A 24122-nucleotide genomic window follows, 5' to 3' on the forward strand; every position below is an offset into this window, starting at 1 on the left:
CACTCACACACACGTACTCACAGGATCTAACTCTTTTTTTGCTCCTCCTCCTCCCTTTCTCAGCCCTGGCCCGAGGGTTTGGTGGGGGGAAGGCACTGGGGAGGCCTAAAAACCCAGCTCTACCTGTGTGCATTTTTTAAACGTAATGCAGTATGTCGAGTATCAATTATGAACTTGACGTGTGATGAGGAGTGACGCTGACACTTCTTTAAACAGTGGAACCACTGAACAGGGACACAGCAGAGGATATAAGCTTGGCCTTTGGGAAGTGTGTCCTGTCCAGATCCCCGAGCCAATCCCACAAATCTCTCAAATTGTCAGGAAAACATTGAAAATGATGACAAACACAATAGGACCAGTGCAAACGTATACAAATATATTTTGGGAGTGAGGGGTGGTAAGGATGTTGTGAATTTCAGCGTCCCATTGTCACTGCAAATCCCTGACGAGGGGAGACCACAGCGCTCAGGGGTCCGGGCTCAGGGCAGGAAGCTTGGCCGCCAGCTCGCCCCTCCCAGTCCGCATCCCAGGCCCCCGAGGTCTGTTCTCTGCGGAGAGGGGGCCAGCTCGGCGCACCGAGTGCTGCTTCATCTTTTCTCCTGGAAAGGACGGTCAAACTGTTTGGGTGCTATTTTTAAATATTTAAATAAATGTCCTCTAATTCCCAGCCTAGGAAGCAGGGTCGGGGCAGAAGGGGAGGGGGTCTTCTGTGCCACCGTCCCCCCAGGCCTCCCTGCCTTGCCTCGCACTGGAGACACAGTGGTGAGGACAGGGGCCTGAAGATGCTGGGCACCGAGGGATGTGCACGCACCGCCATCAGCTGCAACCAGGGAGGTGCCTGCCTTGTCTGAGAACCCTGCCCTTCGCCCTGCTGTTCTGTGCTTATGGAAAGCTTTCCATCAAGTCCTTGTCCCTCCGCATACACTCAGGCCACACAGATTTCCATCCAGGTGTCGGATGGGAAGTGGTAGCAACAAGAAGAGGGACTCTCTCCCCGTGCTCTTCAGGGACCAGGCTTGTCCCCCGAACGCTGCAGGTGCCCCCAGCCCTGGGGGCTGCTGGGAGGCCTTGCCCCTCGAGTCCCAACCCACCGCCAGCCAGGTGAGCAGGGCCCAGCAGAGGGACAGAACAGGAGTCCATGGCTCTCCACTGTCCTGCAATTCCGGCCACCAGGCCAACCGGGTGACCAGACCGAGGGGGTTTCCAGCATGCAGGACTTTCAGTGCTGAATTCAAGAAAGCCCTGGGAAACCGGGACACATAGGTCACCCTAGGGCCAACCTAGCCTCCAGCCACCCCAAATGTAACTGTCCAGAGATTTTGTTTCTCATGGTCTCTCTTTGTGTGACTCTTTCTGGACCCCGGCGAACTCTACTGGGGCAAGAATATGCTTTTGATTCTTATAAGCCCAGAGCCGCTTATAAATTCCTAATTTGGGGCCAGCGGTTGCTCCAATTTAGCTCCTGGCACCATGCCCATTCAGCTCCTTGAAGTTCAAGGTTACTGCAGACGGAAGGACGAAGGAGGCCCTGTGCCTTCTGCCTGGGTTTTTGGCAAGCTCTCAACGCTTCTTTTGAGGGCACCAGGCCTGGTCATCTTTCACAAGAATGGTCGCTGCCTTTGTTTTCAGCCCCTTGGCTGATGCTCTCGGTGAAGTTGAGATGCTTGGTTCAGGAGCACACGTTCCCCGTTCAAGTTTAAGTTCAGCTGTTGAACATCCCTCTCTCTGCTCCTCCTAGGAGGTCTGCTCCTTGCCTTATCTGGAAGGGAAATTCCTGTTGATGAAAGAACATGTTGTTGCATATATTTCTGAATCTTTTGTTTATTCCCAGCCAAAGGCTCTTGAAGTTAAAAGCCAGGATTTTGCCACCTGCACACTTTCCTTTGTGACCTGCCCCTGGGCAATGTGGGCCTCCTGACCAGCAGCCCAGTTCAAGGGTTTGGGGATTAGAAGGAGCCCATCTGCTCATGTATCACAGGTCATCCTGCTGGCGTGACACAGGAGGGTTCTGATCTGTCTGCCCCCCTGGCTAACTGGATGATTTCTGTGTCTTCTCCTCCCTGAAACAGATGAAATGCATTGATGTCCCCATTCCTCACCTTTCCTGTACCCCACCCTTTGCCATGACACTTTCAGGACCCCCCACTGTGGGCCTGGCATCCTGCCCCAGAGATTTCAGTCTCCGCCCCGTGACTTGCTTTTACCAATGGGATTTTAGCAAACGTGACAAAAGCAGAAGCTTGAAGAAACACTTGCATCTCTCCCTCACCCTCTTGCTCCTCATCCTTTTCCACAAGAACATGCCCAGGACAGCGTGCCGGAGGGTGGGCCATGTGGAGTAAAGCCAAGGTCACCAGTTGTCCCAGCTGTGTCCACCCTGGGTCTACCAACCTGCAGCCAACTGGCAGACATGTGGGTGAGCCCAGCCACAACCAGAAGAACCATCTGGCAGAGCCCAGCCTAAGTCACTGACCCCCAGACTCATAACCTGCTAAATCAATGCTAACAGTGTGACACTGAGGTTTGGTGAGGTTTTTGTGATGCAGCGTCATCGTGGCAAGTGATGACAGATTCACTCCAACTCCAGCTGCCAGAGGAAGCTTTCAGTTTCTCTGAAGTCTCAGGACCCAGCATGGTGCCAGCTATGGTTTGAGGCTGAATGTGGAGATGGAAAGAGCCTGGGGTCGGGCAGACCAGAGTGTGGACCTCAGGTATGACTGTAGCAAGTTGGTTAACCCCTCTCTAGACTGGGGGCACTACTGATACGACTGCTCCTAAAATTCTAATAGCTACCACGTATTGGGCAGCTATGCCTCTGGAATAACGGTAAGAGCTTTACCGTTGGATTTTCACCACAACCCTGTCACGGTATGTCTGTTTTTCAGAGGAAGAAACTGGGGCTCTATGTGGTGAATTGGATGGGCCAGGGGCACCCAGCACATGCTATACTAAGTTTTGTTTTATGTGTGTTTTGCTTTGAGCAGCGTATAGAATTGTCTATATAATATGACTCAACTAATCAAAAGCGTAGAAAAATAAGAATGGAAAAAAATATGACGACAGCAGTTGCCACAGAGTGCAAGGGCTTTTTTTTTTTTTTTTTAGTTTGTTCATTCATTTATTAAACAAATGTTTTTTTAAACACCTGTTTGTTCTAGGCATTCTTTTAGGCATTGGGAATGTGGCAACGAACAAGTATATGTGTATATAAATGTGTGTATGTGCAGACATGTGTTTATAATCTACGTATAGTGTTCTATGTATAGTGTTGGGTGTAAATGCCCTCTAGAAACCCCCACGGGCCAATACTTAAAGGGATTTGTTGGCTAAATAGCATAGCTCCCTGACCCTATGAATGCAAAACGCTGAGCTTTGTGTGCTCCGCCAGGGTCCAGAGTTACCAACGTGAACAAGCTTCACTGGCTGAGTACAAGGTCTTGACATATTTTTCTTTATTTTCGTATTAACTTAAAATGTTTAATAAATGTGTATTATCTTTTTAATAAGACGTATCATTTTTAAACATTTCTCTTCACACGTACTTAGCTGTGTATTCTATACCGCATGACCAATGACAGTACGTTCTTCATATTTTCTAATTGTAATCAGTATAAGGCCATTTGACTCAACCAACTGGAAGACTAGTTATTATGGACCACTTCCTCCTAAAAATATATAGAAATGCTGGTAAAATATGTATTAGTTAGGATAGGAAAGGTTGGGGTAACATATAGACCCCAAAATATAAAATGGTTGAAACACAATACAAAGAGACTTCTGTTTCTTGGAGATCTTGCAGAGGACCGATACTGAGGACAAGAAGGCTGAAGACACACCAAAGAGCATGTGTTTGAAGGCACTGGAGAGGCAATCAAGCCGAAAAGGCCAAGGTCCTGCACTGGAACCCTGAACAAGCTTCATTTGCTGAGTATTAGGTCTTGAAATTTTTTTTTTTATTTTTGCATTAAATTTAAAATTTTTAATAAAAGTGTACTTTTCTACTCAGGGCACTTGGGAATCCTGGACAGAGCAAGAGGCAAGGGGTCCAGGTTAGAGCTACCAGGGGATCAAGGAAACTAACAAAGACGCTGACAGGCTTATGGATCTGGAAAGACAAAAATGAGATTCTTGGGGGTGGCAGTGGGGCCAAGAACTAAGCCCAGCTCTCAGTCAATTTCCCCCTCAAAATATCTGAAGATTTCTGAAGCTGCACAAGACGAAAACCAGAAAGGTAAACACAGAGCCTGAAAAGTAAGTGAAGTTTTTAAATTTTCTCACTGTGCTGAGGACACAAGGACTAGAGTTCAGGACCTATCATGGGGCAAGAGCCCTGATGAACACACCTTAAAACCATGCTGTAGGAGCAGACATGAGCAGAGGTGTTCCAATCCTGCCACCCAGCCCTGAGTAGCAGTACTTGAATAGCATCCACTCAGTTCCTGATTGGATTAAGATGACTAACCCCGACCCCTACACACACAGTTTATCCACCCATCAGAGAAAAGGATGAACAATGCCCAGAATTCAATGAAAAAATTACTAGGCATGCCAAGAAACAGGACCAAATGGCCAAATACCAGGGGGAAAGGGAAGGGGAGTAGACAACATAAAACAGGTACAACAAATAAAAAGCAAATAGTAAAAGTGTAGCTATAAATCCAAATATATTAATCATTACGTTAAATGTAAATGGACTAAATACTCCAAATAAGACTAAAACGTCACATCAGATTTTTAAAACTTGATTATATTTTGGTTACAAGAGATCTACCTCAAAAACAAGCAAAAAGTGGTGAAAGTAAAGGTTGGGGGAAAAAACTATGCCAGATAAGCACTAAACCAAAAGGAGAAAGAGACAAATCTATAATAATGTTAGAAGACATTAGCACATGACTCTCAATAAAAATAGGAAAGCAATAAGGATGTAAGTGTGAACAGCACAATTAGCTTGAACTATACTACATCCAACAATGACAGAATACGCACTCTTTAAATGCACAAATATTTAATAAAATGAACCATATGCTGGGTCATAAAGCCAACCTCACAAATTTTAAAAGATTTACATCATTCAGAGATGTCTTCTGACCACTGCAAAATTAATCTAGGAATTAATAACAAAAGTTGACTAGAAAATTCCCATCTCTGCCCTGCTAGCCATCTCTGCACCTGCAAATCATGTCAATTTCTTTCTAATTCATAGGCAAGTTTGAAAGAAGGAAAGAGGGCACTTCTTGAGCCAGAAATAAAGTAGGAACCACAAGCCAGAAGGATCATTCATGAGCCAACACCACAGAAGCCCAGGGAGGATTCAAATGTAAATATGTGTCCTAAGGGCTAGGGGCTGGGTTTTAACGCTCAGGGAAGAGAGGAAATACCTCCCTGACATAGAAGAGGCAGAGGTGAACTGGGAACTCTGAATACAGTCAGGTCCCTGGAAGACTGGCCCCTCCTTATAAGAAAGACTCAGAAAATACAAGCGGAATCTCAGGAGCAAAGCTTGACTCTGCTCAGAAAAGACGAGGGTGCATAAAAGCTCCCATTAAAAACGGAAGCTCCAAAATATTGGCTCTCATCTGAAAGTAGATATGAGGACCAATGCTGCTTTAGTTAATGTTAGACCACCACGCTGTCAGAAACAAATAAATATCAGATAATAACCATGCTCTCACTGTGCTTTTCAGTGATTTTACACATTATGGATAAATGGAAAATGGGATAAATTGTGCCAGATATTTTCCAGAATAAAACTTTTTTTGGAGAATAAAACAAACAAAAACAAAACAAAACGGAAGCTCCAAACCCACCCCACCCAACCAGATGGACAGTTTTAATTTATACTTCTCATAAAGCAGGGACATCCCAAACCAAAAAGTTATTGCAAAATTTGTTTTTAGAGAAATGATCCCTTGGATCCAGACCAAAGCAAAGATGAAATCCTTTCCTGGAAATACCTCCCATCCCAGGGCATGTGGGCCTCCCCTAGAAAAAAAATGGTAATACACCCCAAGAAAAACTCAAAATAATTTTTTAAAATCACAAAATACACAAGGAAACAATTCACAAGGGAAAGTCAGCAGATCAAAAAAAAAAAAAAACGGAATGATTAATCCCCCAAGCACTTATAATAACAGTTCAAATGAAATAATAAATCATGTTTAAAATGATTAAAGACATAAAGAAGGAATTAAAAACCATATTTAAGGGACTTCCCTGGCGGTCCAGTGGTTAAGACTTTGCCTTCCAATGCAGGGGGTGCAGGTTCGATCCCTGGTTGGGGAGCTAAGATCCCACATGCCTCGCGGCCAAAAAACCACAAAAGCATAAAACAGAGGCAATATTGTAACAAATTCAATAAAGACTTTAAAAATGGTCCACATCAAAAAAAAAAATCTTTAAAAAAAATATCTAAAAAACAAGGTTCTATGAAAAAATAACAGACGGACTTGAAAATGAACCAAATTGAAATTCGACAATTGAAAATGACTCCCAAAAAAGTCACTTAAAAACTAAAAAATTAATAGTTTAGAGAGCAGAATTGGTGATGTAGAGAAGTAGAAAGATTTGGTGAACTGAGACATAACTGGAAGGGAATTTCACAGAATGCAGTGCGGGTATAAAGAGGTTAAACATCCGAAAGAGATTGAGAGGTGGGAGAATGAGTGAGAAGGGCCCAGGGTAGAATCCAGTGGGGGCTCTGAGGGAGCTGGGGGACACTGAAAATGCCCCGCCTGACATCAACTCTCCATCCAGTTCATAGCAGCCTGCCTGTCCCGTGGCGGGAGGGGGCACGTGACGAGTCCTGGCCACTGAAACGTGAGCAGCCTGGACAGGGTCACCTCACAGCTGAGGCAGGGGCTGAGAAAGTCACGTGTTCCAGAAGGGGCGGCCCCCAGCTGGTGAGGAAGAAGCGCCCCCCCCCGCCCCGGAGCTTCTGGGATGGAGGCGCAGGAGCCTGAGGCGCCCGAGGAAGAGAGCTGTGACGAAGCAGAGTGAGGGCTACAACTGCGCAGGTGCTAATAAAGCGGGGTGGTTCTCTTTGCTTGTTACCCAGTCCTGAACGTCCTGGCAGGGTGGGCACGGCGACGTATCCGGGTTACGCTAAGCATGGCTTGTCATCGAGACCCTGGACCTTCCCAGAGCTGCACTGTGGCAGCAGCTCCAGACCTGCCTGTTGGAACCGCAGCCCCAGCCCAGCCCAGCCTTGCCCCGTCTGGCAGGCACCTCACCGCTGGAGGAAGAGCAAGCCGGGAGGAAGGAGGAGAAGGGACGGAGCGAGGAGACAGCAGAAAGAGCTGGAAGGCAAATGGGACAGGGCAGAGGTCAGGTCTGCCTGGTAGACCAGGTCAAGCAAAAGGAGGACCTCCTGCCACGTGGAGGTCCCAGACCTCAGCTCGTCTACACCAAGGCAGGACAGGGGTCAGCATAGGACACCCTGGGAAAGGGGGTCCCCTAGGACCCCTGAGCTCCTGCCCCGCATCTGGGAAGGACAAGGGTAACAGAGGAGCCTGCCTGGGCAGGGCTAAGAGGCCACAGAGCATGGCTTATGGAGGTGGGGCCTGGAGCCGGGAGGGCCATTTCGCAGGGAGGAGGGAGGAGAGCCCAGGAAGGAAGGAGGTGATGCTGGGAGGGGTGGAGAAGGCAGAACAAGGATGGGCGAGGGGGGAGCTCTGTAGGTCTGCAGGCAGAAGCTTCAAGCCCGGCTCCTCCCCATCACCAATACTCCGACGTCTGAGGTCCCCGTAGGGCGGGTGATGGCTCCCCCAGGGCCCTCTTGAGCCACGCACAGTCCTAGGAGGGTGCCCGAGACCCAGGTTCAGGTCAGCTCAGGACAGGGTATTAGGAAGGGTGGCGTAGAGGACGAGGGTTGAGGAGGGGAGGCCTACGCGTGGGAAGGATCAAGATGGGGAGGGGCTGGGGAGGTGCCTGACCGCTACCAGTCCCAAAGGGGCAGAAGGGTCTCAGCTCTGCCCACTCGGAGCTGTGTTCTGGCAGCGCCAGATAGAGCGGAGGGAGCACCTGACGGAGAGTCAGGCTGGCCCTCTCCCAGCCTTCCTTTCCCTGCAGGCACTGTGGCTGTGATCCTACACGGCCTGCAGGCCACTCGGCGGAGGTGGGGGCGGGGGAGAGCCTGGAGACCAAGAAGCACACGTGAACACCTCTGGGGGCTCCTACGACCATCCTTCTCGCCGCATAATGGCACCTCCAGAACAAGGCTCCTGGTTGGCTGATCTGAGACCACAGTCCTTCCACCCTTGGACGTCCTCTTATTAGGGTTACTGCTAGTCCCCCAGGAGCTCCCTGGCCCAGGTGAGCTTTGAGCAAGAAGACAGTGGAGGGTCAAGCGGGCCATCCAGATTGGTGATGTGTATCTGCCAGGGTAGCCCTTGGAAAGGTTGGCTGAGACAGGTTTCCTGGGTGCAGTGCCTAGAGAGGCCACACGGGGGCAGCACAGGGCTGTGTTTCGGTGCCTTCTGCGCCCAGGGCAGCCATCCTGGAATCCCAGAAGAGTGGAGAGGGGCTTGCCACTCCCGGCCCAACCCCTTCTCCAGACACTTCCTCTGCAAAACACCTTGGGCACGAAGCAGCTTGGGGAAAGTGTCAAGTCTTCAAAAGGCGATAAAGAGAAGGGCACATCTGAAAGGGCCCCTTGAAATCCTCCAGGCCCCCACCCTGCTCAGTAGCTGGGGAAACAGGCTCAGAGAAGTCAAGTCACTGGCTCAGTGTCATCCAGATCCCTAGCTCCTAGGTCAGTTCTCTCTCTGGGCACTCACTGCCTCCCTCTTGGGGACATCACTCCACGGCTGGGTATCTGAGGGTGGGGGAAGGAACAGCCTGTGTGCCCCCAGGATTCGCTGTCTGGGTGCGAGATGAAAACACAAATGACTGCAGAGTCACGTAGAAAGTAATCAACACCACACAAGATGGGAGAGAGACTAAGAAGGGGAAGAGGCCTCAAGAAGGTCAGGAGGTGGGAGGCAGGGTGGAATCCAGGAGGGCAGCATGGAGGAGGAGGTAACACTTGCCCTTGGCCCTGGGGTGGCATAAGAAGCTGGCTCAGTTGAACAGTGGGGAGGGTGGGCCCTCCTGGTGGTGCGTTGGCTTGAGCAAAGGCACGGAGGCAGAAAACGTGGAGCCGAGGAGAAGCGTGTGCTCTCTTAGGGGTAGTAGGAGATTTAGAGGCCAGAGAAGTTCGCCTGCGTCCTGAGGTCTTGTGCAGGCTGCCTGGGTTGCTGCCTTTAGAACTGGAGGCTGGCCTGGCCGTGGAATTCCACTATGTTGAAAGTGTAGAAAATGGCAGTTCTGCAGATAATCTCACGTGGAGGCGGGAGTAAACAAAAGATCTCCATGGTGACCGTGGCCCCTCATTTGGGATGTCCAGCTGCCCCTCGGAGATGTGGAGTCCAGCCCTGAGGGCAGCTGCCACTCCCCATTCCTCAACCACGGCTCCAGCTCACAGCAGCGGCAGGAGCGCCTGGCCGTGGGGGGGCCACAGGGGGCCCCTGACTAACCTCAGAACTGGCAGGATGGGACCAGCCCGGGATTCCCGGGCTCTGAGAAAGCCTCAGACCGTGAGATGGAAGGGCCCCTGGAGCAGCCGGTCCCACCTGTTCAACCTCCCAAAAGTCAGGGCCTCCTCCTGAGGGTCAGCACACACTCAGCCCAGCTTCCTCCCATCCAGGTGGACGCAGGACACAGAAGGGATGCAGTAAGAGGGCGGCACAGGCCAGGATCGAGTCTCTGCCCAAGGGCCCCTGCAAGGCTGGGCACCGATGGGGTGCCGGGAGGTGGGGTGGGGTGCTGTCCGGGTCAGTTCTGCTGCTTCCACAAGAAAATGACCTTGAAGAGGCCACCTGGCCCTGACCTCGTCCCCAGTGCGTGTGTCGGCCTCCCAGCCCAGAGTGTCCCGAAGGTACCAGCAGCCCCCTGATTTCACCTGAGGCTCTGCCTCCTTAGAAACTCAGAGACTTCAGGGACTCAGAGGTGAGAAGTGCAGGTTAAGACTCGGGCCCTGGAGATCAATAGACCTGAGATCAAGGACTAACTCTGCTCCTTAGGGGCTGGGGGCCTGGGGCTCGTTGTTTGGCCCCTCTGAGCCTCAGTTCCCCCACCTGTACAATGACAGAACCAGAAGAAAGAGAGGACCTCTCTCCTAGGGTGGTGGTTAGGATCCAAGGCAACACTTGGAGCTGCACTGAGCCCGGGGCCTGGCACTCAGCATGTGCTCAGTAAACAGCGGGCACCCGTATTACTGCTGTCACCACTTATACAGCAGATGCCTCTTATCCGGGCTCCCCACTGACAGATGCCTGCCTCCTCGTCCCCTAGGCACCCTTGCTGATGTTCAGGGCATGCTCAGTCCTCTCGGCCATTCTGCAAAATGCCCTCCAGTCAATTCTGAGTTTATTACAAGTCAATTATGTTTGTTCCCAAGTCTTTCTTACGCCAGTTGTGCTTGATATTAGAAATGTGTGATTTAATAAATATAGAAACCAGCAGTTCTCAAACTGTTAAGAATGAAGACTCCTTTACACTCTCAAAAATTATTGAAGATTCCCAAAGAGCTTTTGTTTATGTGGTTCACATCTATCAGTATTTACTATATTAGAAATTAAAGCTGAAAGATTTTCAAAGCCCATGAACGCACAAGCACAGAGTCCATCAGGCATCAGAGTGGGCCTCGGCCGCTGGAAATTATCACTTGTACATCATGAGGAAATGAGAGGATAAAGGGCGAATGATGTCTTGGTATGATCGTGAAGAGTCTTAGTTTTGACTGGTGGATCTCCCAAAAGGGTCTCGAGGGTCGCCCTCATCCTTGGACCACACTTTGAGAACCACTGATGTAAAGAAATGAAATACAAGTGCAAAATATGAGCCAGTTTCTAAAAACCAGGTCGGAAGTTTTGGAAAGTCCCAGCACATACGAGGGGAATAACCACGTATACAATGAAAGACTGTTCTCAGAGGCTTCGCAAGGGCCTTCCAGTCCTCATGCCCCTTTAGAGAACCAAAACCGGAAACCAGTGCTGATTCATCGTGATGTGGTTTCAGCCAGAAAGATGACCCAAAACTCCAATCTGCAGACTTACGTTTGGGCAAAAGGCTTTGACCCTTCTATCAAAAGACAGACAGATTAATGTACTTTAAATATTTTAAGTAAGAGTAAAAGGTTTAAGAAATGTATGTGTGGTTAAGTAGGATTTACAGATGCTCTGAGAATTCTGACCCAACCCAGCCCGTCCTCCCCACCGTGGACACCAGCTCCATGCCTCATCCTGGCCTCTGACCACCTGGCCTTTGGCCTCCCCGCCTTCCGCTTCACGCAGACTGGGCTCCACGAATACGTGGTGAAAGAACCAGTGAAAGAATCACTGAATGAGCAGACGACCAGCCCCCACCCACCCGAATGCCTGGCCCAGTGCCTTGTGCAAAGGAGATGTTCAGAAAACCCTTGCTAAAAGATTAAATTTTGACTCTTGGCAGACTGTCTAGCTGAGTGTGTCCCCTGGTGCCTTTGAGGCCCTCAGGAGGGGCTGAGCCCAGGGTCAGACCATCCACTTCTGATGTGACTCTGAAGCCCCCCCCTACAGCCAGCCCGAGGTCCTGTGAGGTCAGCCTGGTCCTCTGAGTGGGAGGCTCAGCCGGCCAGGGCAGGGAGGATGCCTCTGGCAGCAGGACTCTCAGCTGCGAGACCTTTTCGGCAAAACAAAGCCATGTTTATTTCCCTTTGTTTTCCCTAGAAGCCCCAGTCACCACCTAGACCCCTGGATGGGCAGGTCTGCAGAAACCTCTGCCCCAGAAGACCCAGGAACTGCTGCCCCATCCTTAAGGGCATCTGAGATGGGAGCTGACGGGTGACATGCAGACAGGCTGCTGGGGATGGGAGCCTGATGGGGGAGTGGGGGGGGGGATGTATGCTGTAGCACCATGGTTAAAAGCATTGACTACGAAGTTAAAAAGTGAAAAATCTGAGTTGACATTCTGCTCTTTCTTTCTGGAGATCGGAGCTGTGTGACCTCAGGCAGGTGTGTTGCCTCTCTGATCCTCACTTTATACTTTCATGTACCATTGCCTCGTTAACTCCCAACACCCACTCATGAGGCCCATAGACCTGCAGATGTGGAAGGGACCCGCAGTGTCCCCAAGGTTATGGGGTGGACCCAACCAGGCCTTGAACCCAGCTCATCTGGCTCCAGGCCCAGGGCTCACCCCTTCCCCACACTGTCCTGCTGGGGGAGCCGAGTTTGATGGGTACAAGTCAGACTGTCCCTTTTAGGGGAAGAATGGTGAAGAAAGATGGCTCATGACTCCAGGAGAAGATGCTGGAAGCCTCCCCATCTTGATTCCCTGGACCCAGCCTTTCTCTGCTCTGCGAGAAGGGAATTGTTCAGGGAGGTGAAGTGCTGGGTCCCCACTACCACCTCAATGTGAGGCCGTGGGAAAGTCGTGAGACGCAGAGAGGCCCAGGCTTCGGACTCACCTACTTCTAGATCTGACCGGGGCCTGATCTCAAAGGGGCTGCTCAGAGCACACAGAGCCGGAGGTGCACCAGAAAGGCCCAGGAGCCCCAGCGGCCTCCGCGCTCCCTGCGCTGCTGCACCCGTGGGGTCCTCCACTGTGGGGAAGGAAGCCCCCTTCCTACTCTCCTCTGTGCCCCAGGCTCGGAGCTGGGCACCCACAGAGCAGGGCGGTCACACGGGAGGGACCGTCCTACTCCTTGCTTCGCCCCAAGTGTGCGGCTAATGAGCACAGGTGCAGCTTGAGCGGGTCCTGGGCCCCCGGCAGGAAGACTCAGACACTCCCAGGTGGCGGCCGAGGGGGAACTGTCCTTCCTCGGGGGCCTGCTGCAGTCGCTGAGGTGCCACCACTTCCGCCTCTGTGGCGTCCTCGTCTCCTGCAGGCTCTCAGGACAGCAACCTGCAGGCCTAAGAGGCCCAGGACCGCCCAGCCTCCGCCCTGCCACTCGGAACCTGAGCGGGAGCAGTTCTGCAAAGGATGGGAACCCAGAGGGGGAGGGGCGGGAGGGCTGGGGACAAGGGCCAGGCTGACGGCGCGGGGCTTCGGAAGCAGGGACAGAGTCGAGGTCGGGGAGTCAAGGCCAGCTCAGGGGCCATCAGGCACGAGCACTGAAAGTGAGGTTGGCGGTTGCCTTCCAGAGGCATCCCTGGAGCACGGGGCCACGAGGCCACTGGCCCCCGAGACTCTCTCAGGGGCCAGAAAACATTCTAACCATATTTGTCGTTTTCACAAGCTGCTCCTTTGTAAGCATAACTCACGCAGAAACAGTTGAACTTGAGAAACTCGAAACTGCCCATGTGGCTTCTGTGGGTCTCCTGAGGGACAAAGAACCCTATCCGGGCCTGGGGCCGCCACTTGGCTCACTCGGGAGAAACATACAAAAGGACGACTTGCCGTTCACCCTGCCCCCCTCTCCCCAGTCACAGGGTCCTGCCTGGACAGGAATATTCGCCATCTCAGAACAGACGTGTCGGGAAGCTCAGCCCTCTGCTAGGCACTCAGACCTGCGTGGGCCCCTCAGGGCACAGCCGAAAGGGACAGACCAGTGGGCACCCACTCCATCCTCTGACGGCCGACCAGCCTACTGGACCCACCCCCCTATTGCTGGCTGAATAACGGCTCCCGAAGATGTCTGCATTCTAATTCCCGGAACCTATAAGTGTTACGTTCTCTGGCAAAAGGGGCTTTGCAGATGTGCCCTTGAGATGGGGAGATGATCCTGCATTAGCATCCTGTGGACCCAGAGTCATCACAAGGGTCCTTGCAAGAGGCCAGAGGGGGAGAAGGAGAGGAGGTGACAAGACGAGGGAAACAGTGTCAGAGAGAGTCTCAAGGTGGAGGAAGGGGGCACGAGCCAAGGAATGCAGGCGGCCTCTAGCAGCTGGAAAAGGCAAGGAAACGGATTCTCCCCTAGAGCCTCCAGAAAGCACCAGTCCTGCCGACCGACAACTTGACTTGAGCCCCGTGAGACTGAGCTTGGATCTCTGACCCCCAGACCTGTGAGGTAATAGCCTTGTGGTGTTAGTTTAAGCCACGCGGTCTGGTGTAACCTGCTGCAGCCGCCGCGGGACCCTAACATAGCTCCCCGGGCTGCTCTGCGGGCAGCCCCGCCAGGTGAAGCTCTGGGAAAGTGATGTCTTCCTAGAGTCTCAACAGGATCTGCCCACAGGGTGAGGGTTCTGGAGCAACAGAAAAAATACCCGCCCCCACATGAGGCCTCTCACTGCTGGACGAGGCCCAAGTTCCTCCCCCCGCCCCATGGCCTTTGCTTCAATTCCCAAACGGAGTCACGTGGGGAGAGGTCATTCCGAGGGGAGGTTTACACGAACACGGAGATGATCGTCAGAATGTTCCCTGAGAGCTGGTTCCCGAGTCGGGGCGGGAAGTGGTCCCGCAGCAGACAGGGTTTTGGACAGGCCCCAGGGGAGGGAGTTGTGCCATCAGCCCTCCAGACTCACCCGTCGGTCCCGACCCCCATCTCCCACCGGCCGGTTCTCCTCACGGGCACAGCATCTTCCTTGCTGAGTGAAGCCGTCCCTGGCTTTGCCATCAAGAGCTGGGGTCCTCCTCCTTTCCAGGCCTGGACTCGCCAGCCCCTCTTCCCCCAGCACACAACCGTTGGGGGGCAGTGCTGGGGAGACGCTCGCCCAGAGTGAGTCTTTCCAGAATTCGGGGACCAACCCAGGCTCCCCGCTGCCCCCAGGATGGCCCAGGCTTCCAGAGCCCCGAACTTGAGAGGACCTCATCTCTCAGGCTTGCCCTGGCTGCACATGGGGCCCTTGAGTGTCCAGTGACAATGCCACGCACCCAGTGACACCAGGGGTCTCAAACTCGCAGCCCCCAAGGGCCAGGCAGGCCCCGGGAATGAGGGAAGCAGCCTGCTGGGGGCAGCAGGACCTGCGGTCACCCAACCATCAAATCTAAATGTCTGAAGATGATGTTAGGCCCGTCTGTGGGTAGGGCTGGCCCTCGCCGCCCTGACTCACACCCCTGGCTGGCCTCACGTGGGAGTCCCTGGTAACGTCTGACCTGCCTGCTCTTCTCTCTCGCATCGTCACCACGTGCGGCAGGTCCCGTGTGTACCGGGTGCACATCACACGCAGGTGAGACACAGAACTACCCCCGTGGTTCATTCACGCACAGTGGACACGGCGGAAAACCTCCCACAAGAGCTCTGACGGCTTATGAGGAAGGGCATGCGCCCCCAGGTCCCAGTCACAGGGGTCCACATTTAATTATGTTCACTATTAATAAAAGTACAGCATAACAGTGGTTCATTAACATACCTTACGCGACTAAGGGAGTACAATTTAATACAACCCGATGCACAGCTTTGGGGACACAAAGGAACTTCCAGACCGGGTCGTGAGAAATCCTCCATTTCGCTTTGGTTTGGGATGACAGGCTCGAGGACCACGGCTCGAAAGGGCAGCTGTGCTGTCACCAAGAGTGGGGCCTCGAGTGAGAGAGAGCAGAGGAAAGCAAAGGAACAGACAGCCAGCCCTTTGGAGAAAGGCCCCTGGAGACACCGGGTCTGCACGGCGCTGATCGACACCGAGGGATCATCTATAAAAAGATTTGTATAATAAACCAAATAATATTGGAAATAAGACGTTCAGTAATACTTCTGTAAGAAGCAGAATTACGCTACATGTTGTTCACATGCACAGGGGTGCGTAAGAAAAGTCCTTGTAATTACAGTCGGGGCCGAAGAGCAAAACTACGGGCTGAAAGTGACAAGCGAACTGAAAGAGAAAGAAATCCACGAAGGGGTGTGTCCAGAGCGGAGAAAGCTGATCAGCAACAGAACTGAAGGGAACCCACTCAGAGACGCACACACACACCCCCACGCACACCGCACCTGCACTGCAAATAAATACACACGCACGTGCAAGCGACGTCCCCTACGGCACCTTGTGCTCAGGCCAGGTTTGCCTGCTGGCTGCTGCTCCGAGTGCCACCAGGACAGAAACGGGGGCCTGTCCCCGAAAGCGGGTGTTCAGGCCCATGGATCCTTCACAGCAGAAACCGCCCGGCCGTGCCATTCAGAGCCCTCCATACGCCTTCAAATGGGCCGAGCATCCCATCTCCAATGGCACTAGGGCTGGACAGCTCAGCGAATCCTCACTCCCAAGAGTGGCGGCTGGGCGTGTAGGCATTTGCACTCTCTCACTGGTGTGCATCCGGCACCTCGACTTGGAGAGCTCTGATTCGCAGAAGCTTCCCTTGACAACCACGTGCAAAGCTTGGTTGGGCTCCCGCCTGGGGCTGTGTGCAAGGACTGTGTTCAATCTTTCCCATCACCTCCAAGTAACAGCAAGACCTTCAGCCCATCCAACAGTAAACCAGGCTGCCAAGTGGCCCAGAAAGTTCTGTCAAGGACACAGCTCCCGGCATTCTCGTTCCAAATCCCAGCACAGCATGTCCGGCCCAGGCATAGCTCATGTGCTGTGCTTCTGAATCAGAAAAGAGCATCCTGCAGTTCATTGAGTGAGGAAGGACCTCTGGCCACACATGGCGGAGAATGTGATAACAAGTTCACTTGGGAGGAAGGCAGAGCAACGGAGCCTGTCGCACCCGGTACTAAAAACCTCAAACGGCTGCAGTTCTCTGAGGACCTCAGATGCACGGCGAGGGCCAAGATGCCCAGATTTTCCATCAGTTCCTCCGAGGTGCTCAGTCTGGCATTAACAGCAAAAATTTCCCTTCCGATTTTAAACTGAAGTTATATTCCAATTAGAAACTGAAAAAACCCTTGAGAAAACATCTAAAGGGGCAGAAAAGAAAGCTCCAGCCAGTGAAATGTAGAAAGTGGTTTGTTTTAAATGCGCTCGTTTTCTGTTAAACATAAGTGAAGTCCACAAGGACAGAAGGGGAGGAAGTCCGAGACACGAAAGTGCTACCAAAAATCGACTTGCGTCTTTTTTCTCGTCAACAGTGAAGTTAACAGGGTTTAAATCTGAAGAGACGGAAGGGCTGACTTTGGGGTAAAAGGGAAAAAAAATGAGAGCCTCTATTCTCCGCCAAAATGAGGTTAGTGATCTAAACAGAGGGTTTCGAAGCTGAATGTGTAGTGTACGTCTGGCCAGCCCGGGGGCAGGACCTCCACCCAGAACTGTCAAAGCCCAGACTCCACGCTTCCCTCCCGGCACCCAGCCTAGCGTCCGCCGGCCTCACCCCGGACCCCAGCCACTCTCGGAGCAGAAGGGGACCCTTTCCAAAGTGGAATTTCCAACAGCCTCCATCCGAGGCTCAGTGAAGGGTCCATCGCTGGGCTGTTTAACATCACAAAGGAAATTCTGAACTGGTTTCCATAAACGTGGGCCTGGGGAGGGGTTTTCTCCAGGCTCTGAGCGAAAGGGTTCCCCACCAAGAGAGATTTTCAAAGCATGGAAATCATGGCGGCAGCGGGAACCGGCCTCACGTCTTCTTCCACAGGAAGGCCTCGTCGGCGAGGACCTGCGCCAGCCGGGCGTTGAAAGGCCCGTAGAAGTCCCGCAGGAGCCTCTGTGTGACCGGCCACATGGGCCCCAAGTTCCGGTCCTCGGGACGCCGCGTGTTGGAGGCGGGGCTCTTGGTCATCAAGGCCTCTTGTTTCTCACTTAGGGGCCCTGGAACACAAAGGAAAGAGCCTATGAGGCAGGAGGCAAAAGAAACTTTGAGAAAATCCCAGCCGTGCTTCCTGTTGAGACAGGAGTTTCCCGTAAGAATGTGTTTGGAGGTTCAAATTCTTTGGCTGGATCCATTTCTGAGTTGCTGAGGGTGGAAGGTGGAAATTCCAGTGTGAAAGAGCAGAGATTCTGTGGTCCGGTGTGTTACCCCACCCTTGGAAGCAAGGCTGGGACTCTGGGGCGCAGTTTCATTTCCAACTGCCCGTAAACGGGAGCCAGCCTGCCCTTGGGTAACTGTGTGACCCGCCACACACAGTCCCTGCACGTAGCCTCTCCCGCTCACCAGCCACTGGAAGTCTGCCCCCGCTGCTTCTACTTCAGGCCGATGCAAAGGGCCTCGTGATGGGGCCACATTTCACCCTGTGTGTCGTGCTGTGAAGTGGCCATGGTGGGAGGGGAGAGGCCACCTGTGCCCAGAGACCCCCACTGGCTGAACCTCCACCTGCAGCAGGCATATCCATGGGGAGAGGCCGGGAACCGGCCAGCTGGTGCTGCGCCCTGAGGCTGCCACCTCCACCCTCAGCCCTCGGGACCGCAAGCCTCTCACTGGCTTAACCCCCAGGACCACTGCTCAGGCCTCTGTGCCCCGGGCTCTCGGGATCAGTCTGAAGTCATGAGCCCATGCAGAGAAAAACCACATCCCAGTGTCCTCGGGTTACGTGACAGGGAAGGAACAGAACTGGCCTTACTGTCCATCTCAGGGATTAAAGACAAGCTCATGAATGCGACAGAGTCTACAGGTGGCCAAATCAAAGAAAAACGGTTCTAGGCCTTAAAAGGAAAAAGTAATCACACTCCATCACATTACAAGCTCTCCAAGAACAGGAAAAAGAAAATCAAATGACAAAAGGGGCCCGAGTCCCAGTGGCGGGCAAACAGATTTCAGGAAAAGTTCAATTAACAGAATTCCCAGGCAAGCTCATGAGACAGGGCCGCGGGGGGCATCTGGGGAGGAACGTTCCGGCTGCTCCAGCCTCGCCAGCGGTCCTGGGTGCCGCCCACGGGGAAGCCCTCTGCACCCGTGTACCCGCCTCTACCAGCCGTCACCGTGGCCAGCGACTTGGCCTGCTGCCACAAAGTGCCACTCGGGACTCTGGGGGACGGTCTCCTCTGGCTGGGGGCAGGCTCCTCTCCCCAGAGGCCCGGGAGCCCAAACCCAGCGACAGAGCTCTGCCCCCGGGGGCTCCCAGCAAAGCTGAGACAAGCACGGACCTGGCCATCCCCTCCTCCAGGCCCCGAGGCCTCTGCAAGACGGTCCCAGGCGCCCAGAAACCCTGTCCATCCTCAAGGCGCAGCTCACACCCTCCCTTCCAGGATCGCTTCAGCGGCTGGGACCCCAAGTCACGTGTACGGACCCAGCGTGAGATCGCTAACCTCCCCCACGTCACTCTACCAGTGACTCGGTTATTCGAGCCTCGGCTTCCCCCCCTCCCTCCAGTGAGGGAGCTCCCAGACGAGAGGCCACCTCTTCCTCCCCAGAGACGGCTCCCCACGCCACGCGCAAGGCCCCGTGTGCACGTGGCGCTTGACAAACAGGTACTAACTGGCCTCCCGGCTCAGCCCACCCTGCTCGGCTCAGGGGTCTGCGTGGGACGCGGGGAGCGCCTCACAGAGCCGGCGTCCTCGGAGCTCGCGCCCTGCTCCGTAGGCCTCCAGTGCGACATTCATACCGAGGTTGAGAAACTGGAAGACCCTGTGCATGGTGTACTTGACGTTAGAGGCGTGGTCTTCCAGGCGGAGAATGAGGAACTGTTCTTTATTAAAGACCGTGAGCCAGTCCAGAAGGTACACGGCGTACAGCCCGACCTGCAGCCTCACCTAGGACCGAAGAAGGCAGGCGTTAGTTCAGGGGTAATTCCTCCGACGCCGAAGGCGCTTTTCCAAACGCATTACACACGTCATTATAAACCAACAGTGAAGAGTCGTCCCAGCGAACAACCGCCTTCAGAAGTTGGATTTTAAACGCCACGTGTTCTTGCTTCTCCATGCTGGGTTTGGTGCTCCCGCACAAAGGATTCCCACCCTCAGGGTCCCATGTCATCCTCAGGTCAACCCTGTAGGTAGCTCCACACCACTTCATAGTGAGGAGTGGGGAGAAGGGAGAGGCCAAGGTCACACCCACCGATGGCACGAATGTTCTTTGCACATATCCCGGCTGCCTCAGCTCCTACGCCCAGCGCACCACAGCCGTCAGAAACAGTGGCAAATGCTCCAGCGACAAGCCCCGAGAGGGAACAGCCAAGTGCCCGGCGCCACATGGACGCCCACGACCTTGAGTGTGTGAGCACACCCCAGTATAAGCAGAGCTGTACAAAGCCATCCCTTCCCACCTACACGTCGGGGTCCTCGTCCTCCTCCTGTGCCTACTCTCATGCCAAACTGCAAGCATGTGCGGTGAAGCACTAACCTGACCACAGAGAGGTCTGGCCTTTGTCTTCGGCTCCTGGAAGGTGATCTCTAGGCCACCTGGAATGTCCTGCCTGGTAAGAGTATCTTGCTTGCCTGGGGGGGTCTGGCCACTGGACAGTCTAACAGTGTGGGTTATGATGGGGGCTTTGGGCCACGCAGTACCGGCCTGACCTCCAGGAGGGGCTGGACAGTAAAGGTCGGTCAGGCAGGGCGTACGTGAGGGAGCCTCAAGAAGTGCTTGGGACACCAAAGGCTTGGGCGGGCTTCCCTGGTTGGCCACACTCTGCGTGCGTCATCGCATGTGCTTCCTCCCTTGGCGGATGTTAGTCTGTGTCGCTTCCCTGTTGTAAACCGCAACCATGAGTGTAACAAACATCAGCGTGTCCTGTGATTCCTTCTAGTGAATTACTGAACCCGACAGTGGTTTGGGGGACTCCACCCAACTTGCACATGGTGTCAGAAGGAAGAGCGGTCTTGGGGACTGCCCCCTCTAACTTCAAAGTGGGCTCTAAACTCTTGGCGAGGCTCCAAAAAAGAAGAGGCCCTTCTCCTTCTGCTCTGAGGCCCCCCTTCTCCAGCCCTCCCACCCCTGCCCCTACCCACCGCGTCCTCTGGGACCCCGCTCCGTGTCCTGCCTCTGGCTCTGCCTCGCTGTGGTCTTCCCAATTGCTTCTCATTTGCCCCCGTCTCGTCTCTGTTCAGGCCACATCAGCGCCTGCCTGGCACTGTCACAGCCCCCTGACTGGCGCTCCCACCTCTAGCCTCTGAGCGTGAGCTTCCCACGCCAATGCCTGGCCTCGCCTGGCTCTCCGCATGGGGCAAGTCCTTGGTCTGACTGGACTCCCGGCCCACCCCTCCCAGCACCCAGTCTCAGTTCCTGCAGCCAACACTTTCACATCCTACTTCCTCTCCTTCCCAGCTCGACCTTGAGCTCCTCCAGGGCGGGGATCAGGCTCTTCCATCACCCCAGCCGCAAGTGGCCTGCGCCCAGGCACTCACACTGAACGCGGTGGCAACAATAAGACGGTGAAACGCCTGACAAAATAGGTACAGACACTAGTTTCATCTCTCGCTACTCTCTCTCCATTTCATTGTTTTTCTAATTGTGTGGGAGGCGGTGGAGGAAGAAAAACAATTAGAGGGGAGAAGCTGTCTCCAAAATTCATTAGCTGCCTACAGCCCTCAGGTTGTCACTACCTTAGACTCCAGCTCAGGAAAAGACGTCAAGCTGAACCAGAGCTAAAGAGAAAATGAGCACGTGCCAGCCTCAGAAATAAATACACGAGTCACCTCCAACACAGACAACCCGCTATGAGAACGTCTCCTTGTTAAGTTATCGAGAGCTTTTTGGTTCTTTGTCAGGCTCCCAGGCCGGCCCCTCCCAGGGAGGACCAGCCTGATGAGCTTTATATCTTCCAGGGAACCCGCCTTTGCTACTCAGAACCTTCTAGAAGGAAAGGAGCTGGGAGTTTGCGGCAGGATGAGAGTGATTTAAGTAGCTGCAGCAGTCCCTGCACCTGTCCACGGGTGACAGTATTTCCCTGAAACGTGTCTGTGTCTTCGTGGGGAGAGCCCCCTCCACTGGCCCAGGCCTCCAGCAGCTGAGTCTTCCTTCCCAGGAGGGCTGGTCCGGCAGCGGAGGGGCCGTTGGGGGCAGGCAGGGAACAAACCTGGAGGCTCTGCAGGGGAAGAGAGGTGGGGAAGCCTCCCCTGGCCCCCTGAACACTCCATCTTCTGGCTCACTCCAACCCCCAGCCCCCTTACCAGTTAAGGGAAGCGCCGCTCACCTAGAGTGACAGTTTCCTGTGGGCGCAGCATCTCTACTAACAAACCTAAGACAGGCCCGCTCAACACCTTTTCCGCACCCTTCCCCAGTATCGGCCAGAGAATCAAAATGGAATGAACATAAAAAGGTTATTTAGGGGAAGTGCCCGATACATTTAAAGTTTTAAAACACCAGAGCGGAGAGAAGCCTTTGAGGTTACCTGCTTCAGCTGGCTCTTGATGGAAAGACCAACCGAGGCCCAGGGAGTGCGGGGTCCTGCCTGCCCAGGGTCAGCGGAGAAGACCCTCCAGAGCCTGGTCCTGAAGCCAGGTACTTGCGCCTGGGGCCTGTCCCCCCCGTGCTGGGAAACAGCTGAGGAGCCAGTGCCGGGTCTCCCCTGGCAGGCACATGCCGAACCTCTCTGGTCCCCATTACGGATTTGGTTGGAACTCCCTACCCAGCCTCTCCACTAGTTTCACAAACTCCCCATTCATTCATTCATTCATTCATTCTGCAAATAATCTAGTGCATCCTGTACGCCAGGTACCCTGCTAAGCAATGGAGAGACGTTGCTATGTAACAGATGTGGCCCCTGGCCACGTGGCGCTTGTAATCTAGTGGAGACAGAGCTAAAATGGTGAAGAAACAATTATCTATAATCGCCAGTTGTGACACATGCTGTGGGGAAACGAATAGTGTGGAGAGAGAGAGAACAGAAGGTCAGATTAAAGCAAGACCTGAAGGATGAGGAGTCCTGCGAAAACCAGGAGAAGCACATGCCGGGGAGGGGAGTGTGGAAGGCTCTGGAACCAGGCTTCTCCTAGCCAAGCGCACAACACACCCACCTGGAGGGCTGTTAAACAGACTGCACTGATGGGCCCACCCCCAAAGTTCCTGATTCTGGGGTCTGAGGCTCGACCTGAGAGTTTGCATTTCTGACAAGTTCCCAGGGGGGCTGATTTTCTTGGTCCAGGGAGCACACCTTGCAAAGCCCTGCTCTGAGGCGAGAGGACCTAGCAGGAGACAGCGTGGCCGGAGAGCAGCAGTGGACAGGGAGGTGGGGGAGGGGGCCTGGGGAAGGGGGACAGGGGGGTGGGGCGGGCTCGTGCGCTCAGGGGCCACAGGAAGGCAGGGAAGGTCTCAAGCTGGGTAGCGCCACGCTCCACGTACGTTTGAAAAAGATGGGCCTCCCTGCACTGTGGTTGAGCTGGGATTCACAGCTGGAGGGAAATTCGCTTCTCTCATCCCAGAAATGAAGATTCACCCTGAAGAGGAGGGTTTCCGACCGCTCTTGCCTGCCTGGCCCTTCCCACTGTGCAGGAGCTCTCCAGAGACCGAAGGGTCACGGCGATCCGCATTACATCACGGCCCCGCCATCCTGTCACTGATCCTGCCCTGGGGTCTCATTCTGACCAGAGATGACTCGTCATCCTCAGCAAAACATGGAATTGAATTAAAAAGCACATGCCTCCTGCCGGTTCAAACCCTCCTTTTTAGGAGCCAGCTAGGGAAGGTGGAAATGCCATGAGTCTCATCAAAGGCCATGGGACCTGGGATTAAACCCTGAGCCTGCCCATCACAAGTTACGTGACTCTGGGTGGGAGAGTTAACCTCTGTGAGCCTCTGTGTCCTCATCTGTAAAATGGGCTTGGATTTCAGGGAAACGGAGAGGATTGAACAAGATGATGCCCTGCAAGGTGCCCCTCGTCCTCTCTCTAGCAGGAAGGACAGAAGTTCATCACTGGGGACAACTCTAGACCCTGATCAGCCTGGAGACAGCACCAAAGGAGTCCACATGACAGACCTTGCTAAAACTAGCCCTTATTGACCACTGGCTCCCACATACATCTGCCTTCCCACAATTTGCCACCCTAGAAAGTCAAAGTCCTTTTCCTTTGTCTTGTCGCTTCTCTACAAATTTATGGTTCTCTTGTTAAGACGCTATATAAGCCCGAGTTCTAACCACCCATCCGAGTTACTCATCACCGGGGCTCCCGTGCATATATGTGCATGTGTGCATACGCACGTGTTAATAAACTTCTGTTTACTTTTCTCTGGTTTATCTTCCGTCAGTCTAATTTACAGGGCCCCGGTCAACGAACCTGAGATGGGTAGAGGGAAAGGATTATTTTCTCGCCCCCTACACGCAAATGAACTACCACTCTCTAACCCTTACCACAGCCTAGTAAAGCAGCGCTATTACCCCATTTTATGATGAAGCAACTGAGTCTCAGAGAAGCTAAGACAACTGCCCA

The 24122-nt window shown here is 53.6% G+C and overlaps 1 protein-coding gene across 7 annotated transcripts in view; it reads right to left on the reverse strand.

Annotated features, from left to right (window-relative positions):
• Nucleotides 1-353: 353 nt before the first annotated feature.
• The window catches only part of CHST15 (carbohydrate sulfotransferase 15), a 99340-nt gene continuing 75571 nt past the window's right edge, over nt 354-24122 (reverse strand). For 5 of the 7 annotated variants that reach the window (XM_082406961.1, XM_082406963.1, XM_082406964.1 and 2 more), the window contains exons 7-8: nt 19364-19511; nt 15205-17633 (exon numbers count right to left, since the gene is read on the reverse strand). In XM_082406961.1, coding sequence (XP_082263087.1) covers nt 17443-17633; nt 19364-19511 — 339 coding nt within the window. In that variant the 3' untranslated portion in view covers nt 15205-17442. Of the gene's footprint in view, nt 1775-15204; nt 17634-19363; nt 19512-24122 lie in introns of those variants that run through there. The other 2 variants (XR_014248886.1, XR_014248887.1) reach the window with 2 other exon arrangements.

The sequence above is a fragment of the Balaenoptera borealis genome, assembly GCF_965194805.1.
Source record: "Balaenoptera borealis genome assembly, chromosome: 10".
Classification (NCBI taxonomy): domain Eukaryota; kingdom Metazoa; phylum Chordata; class Mammalia; order Artiodactyla; family Balaenopteridae; genus Balaenoptera; species Balaenoptera borealis.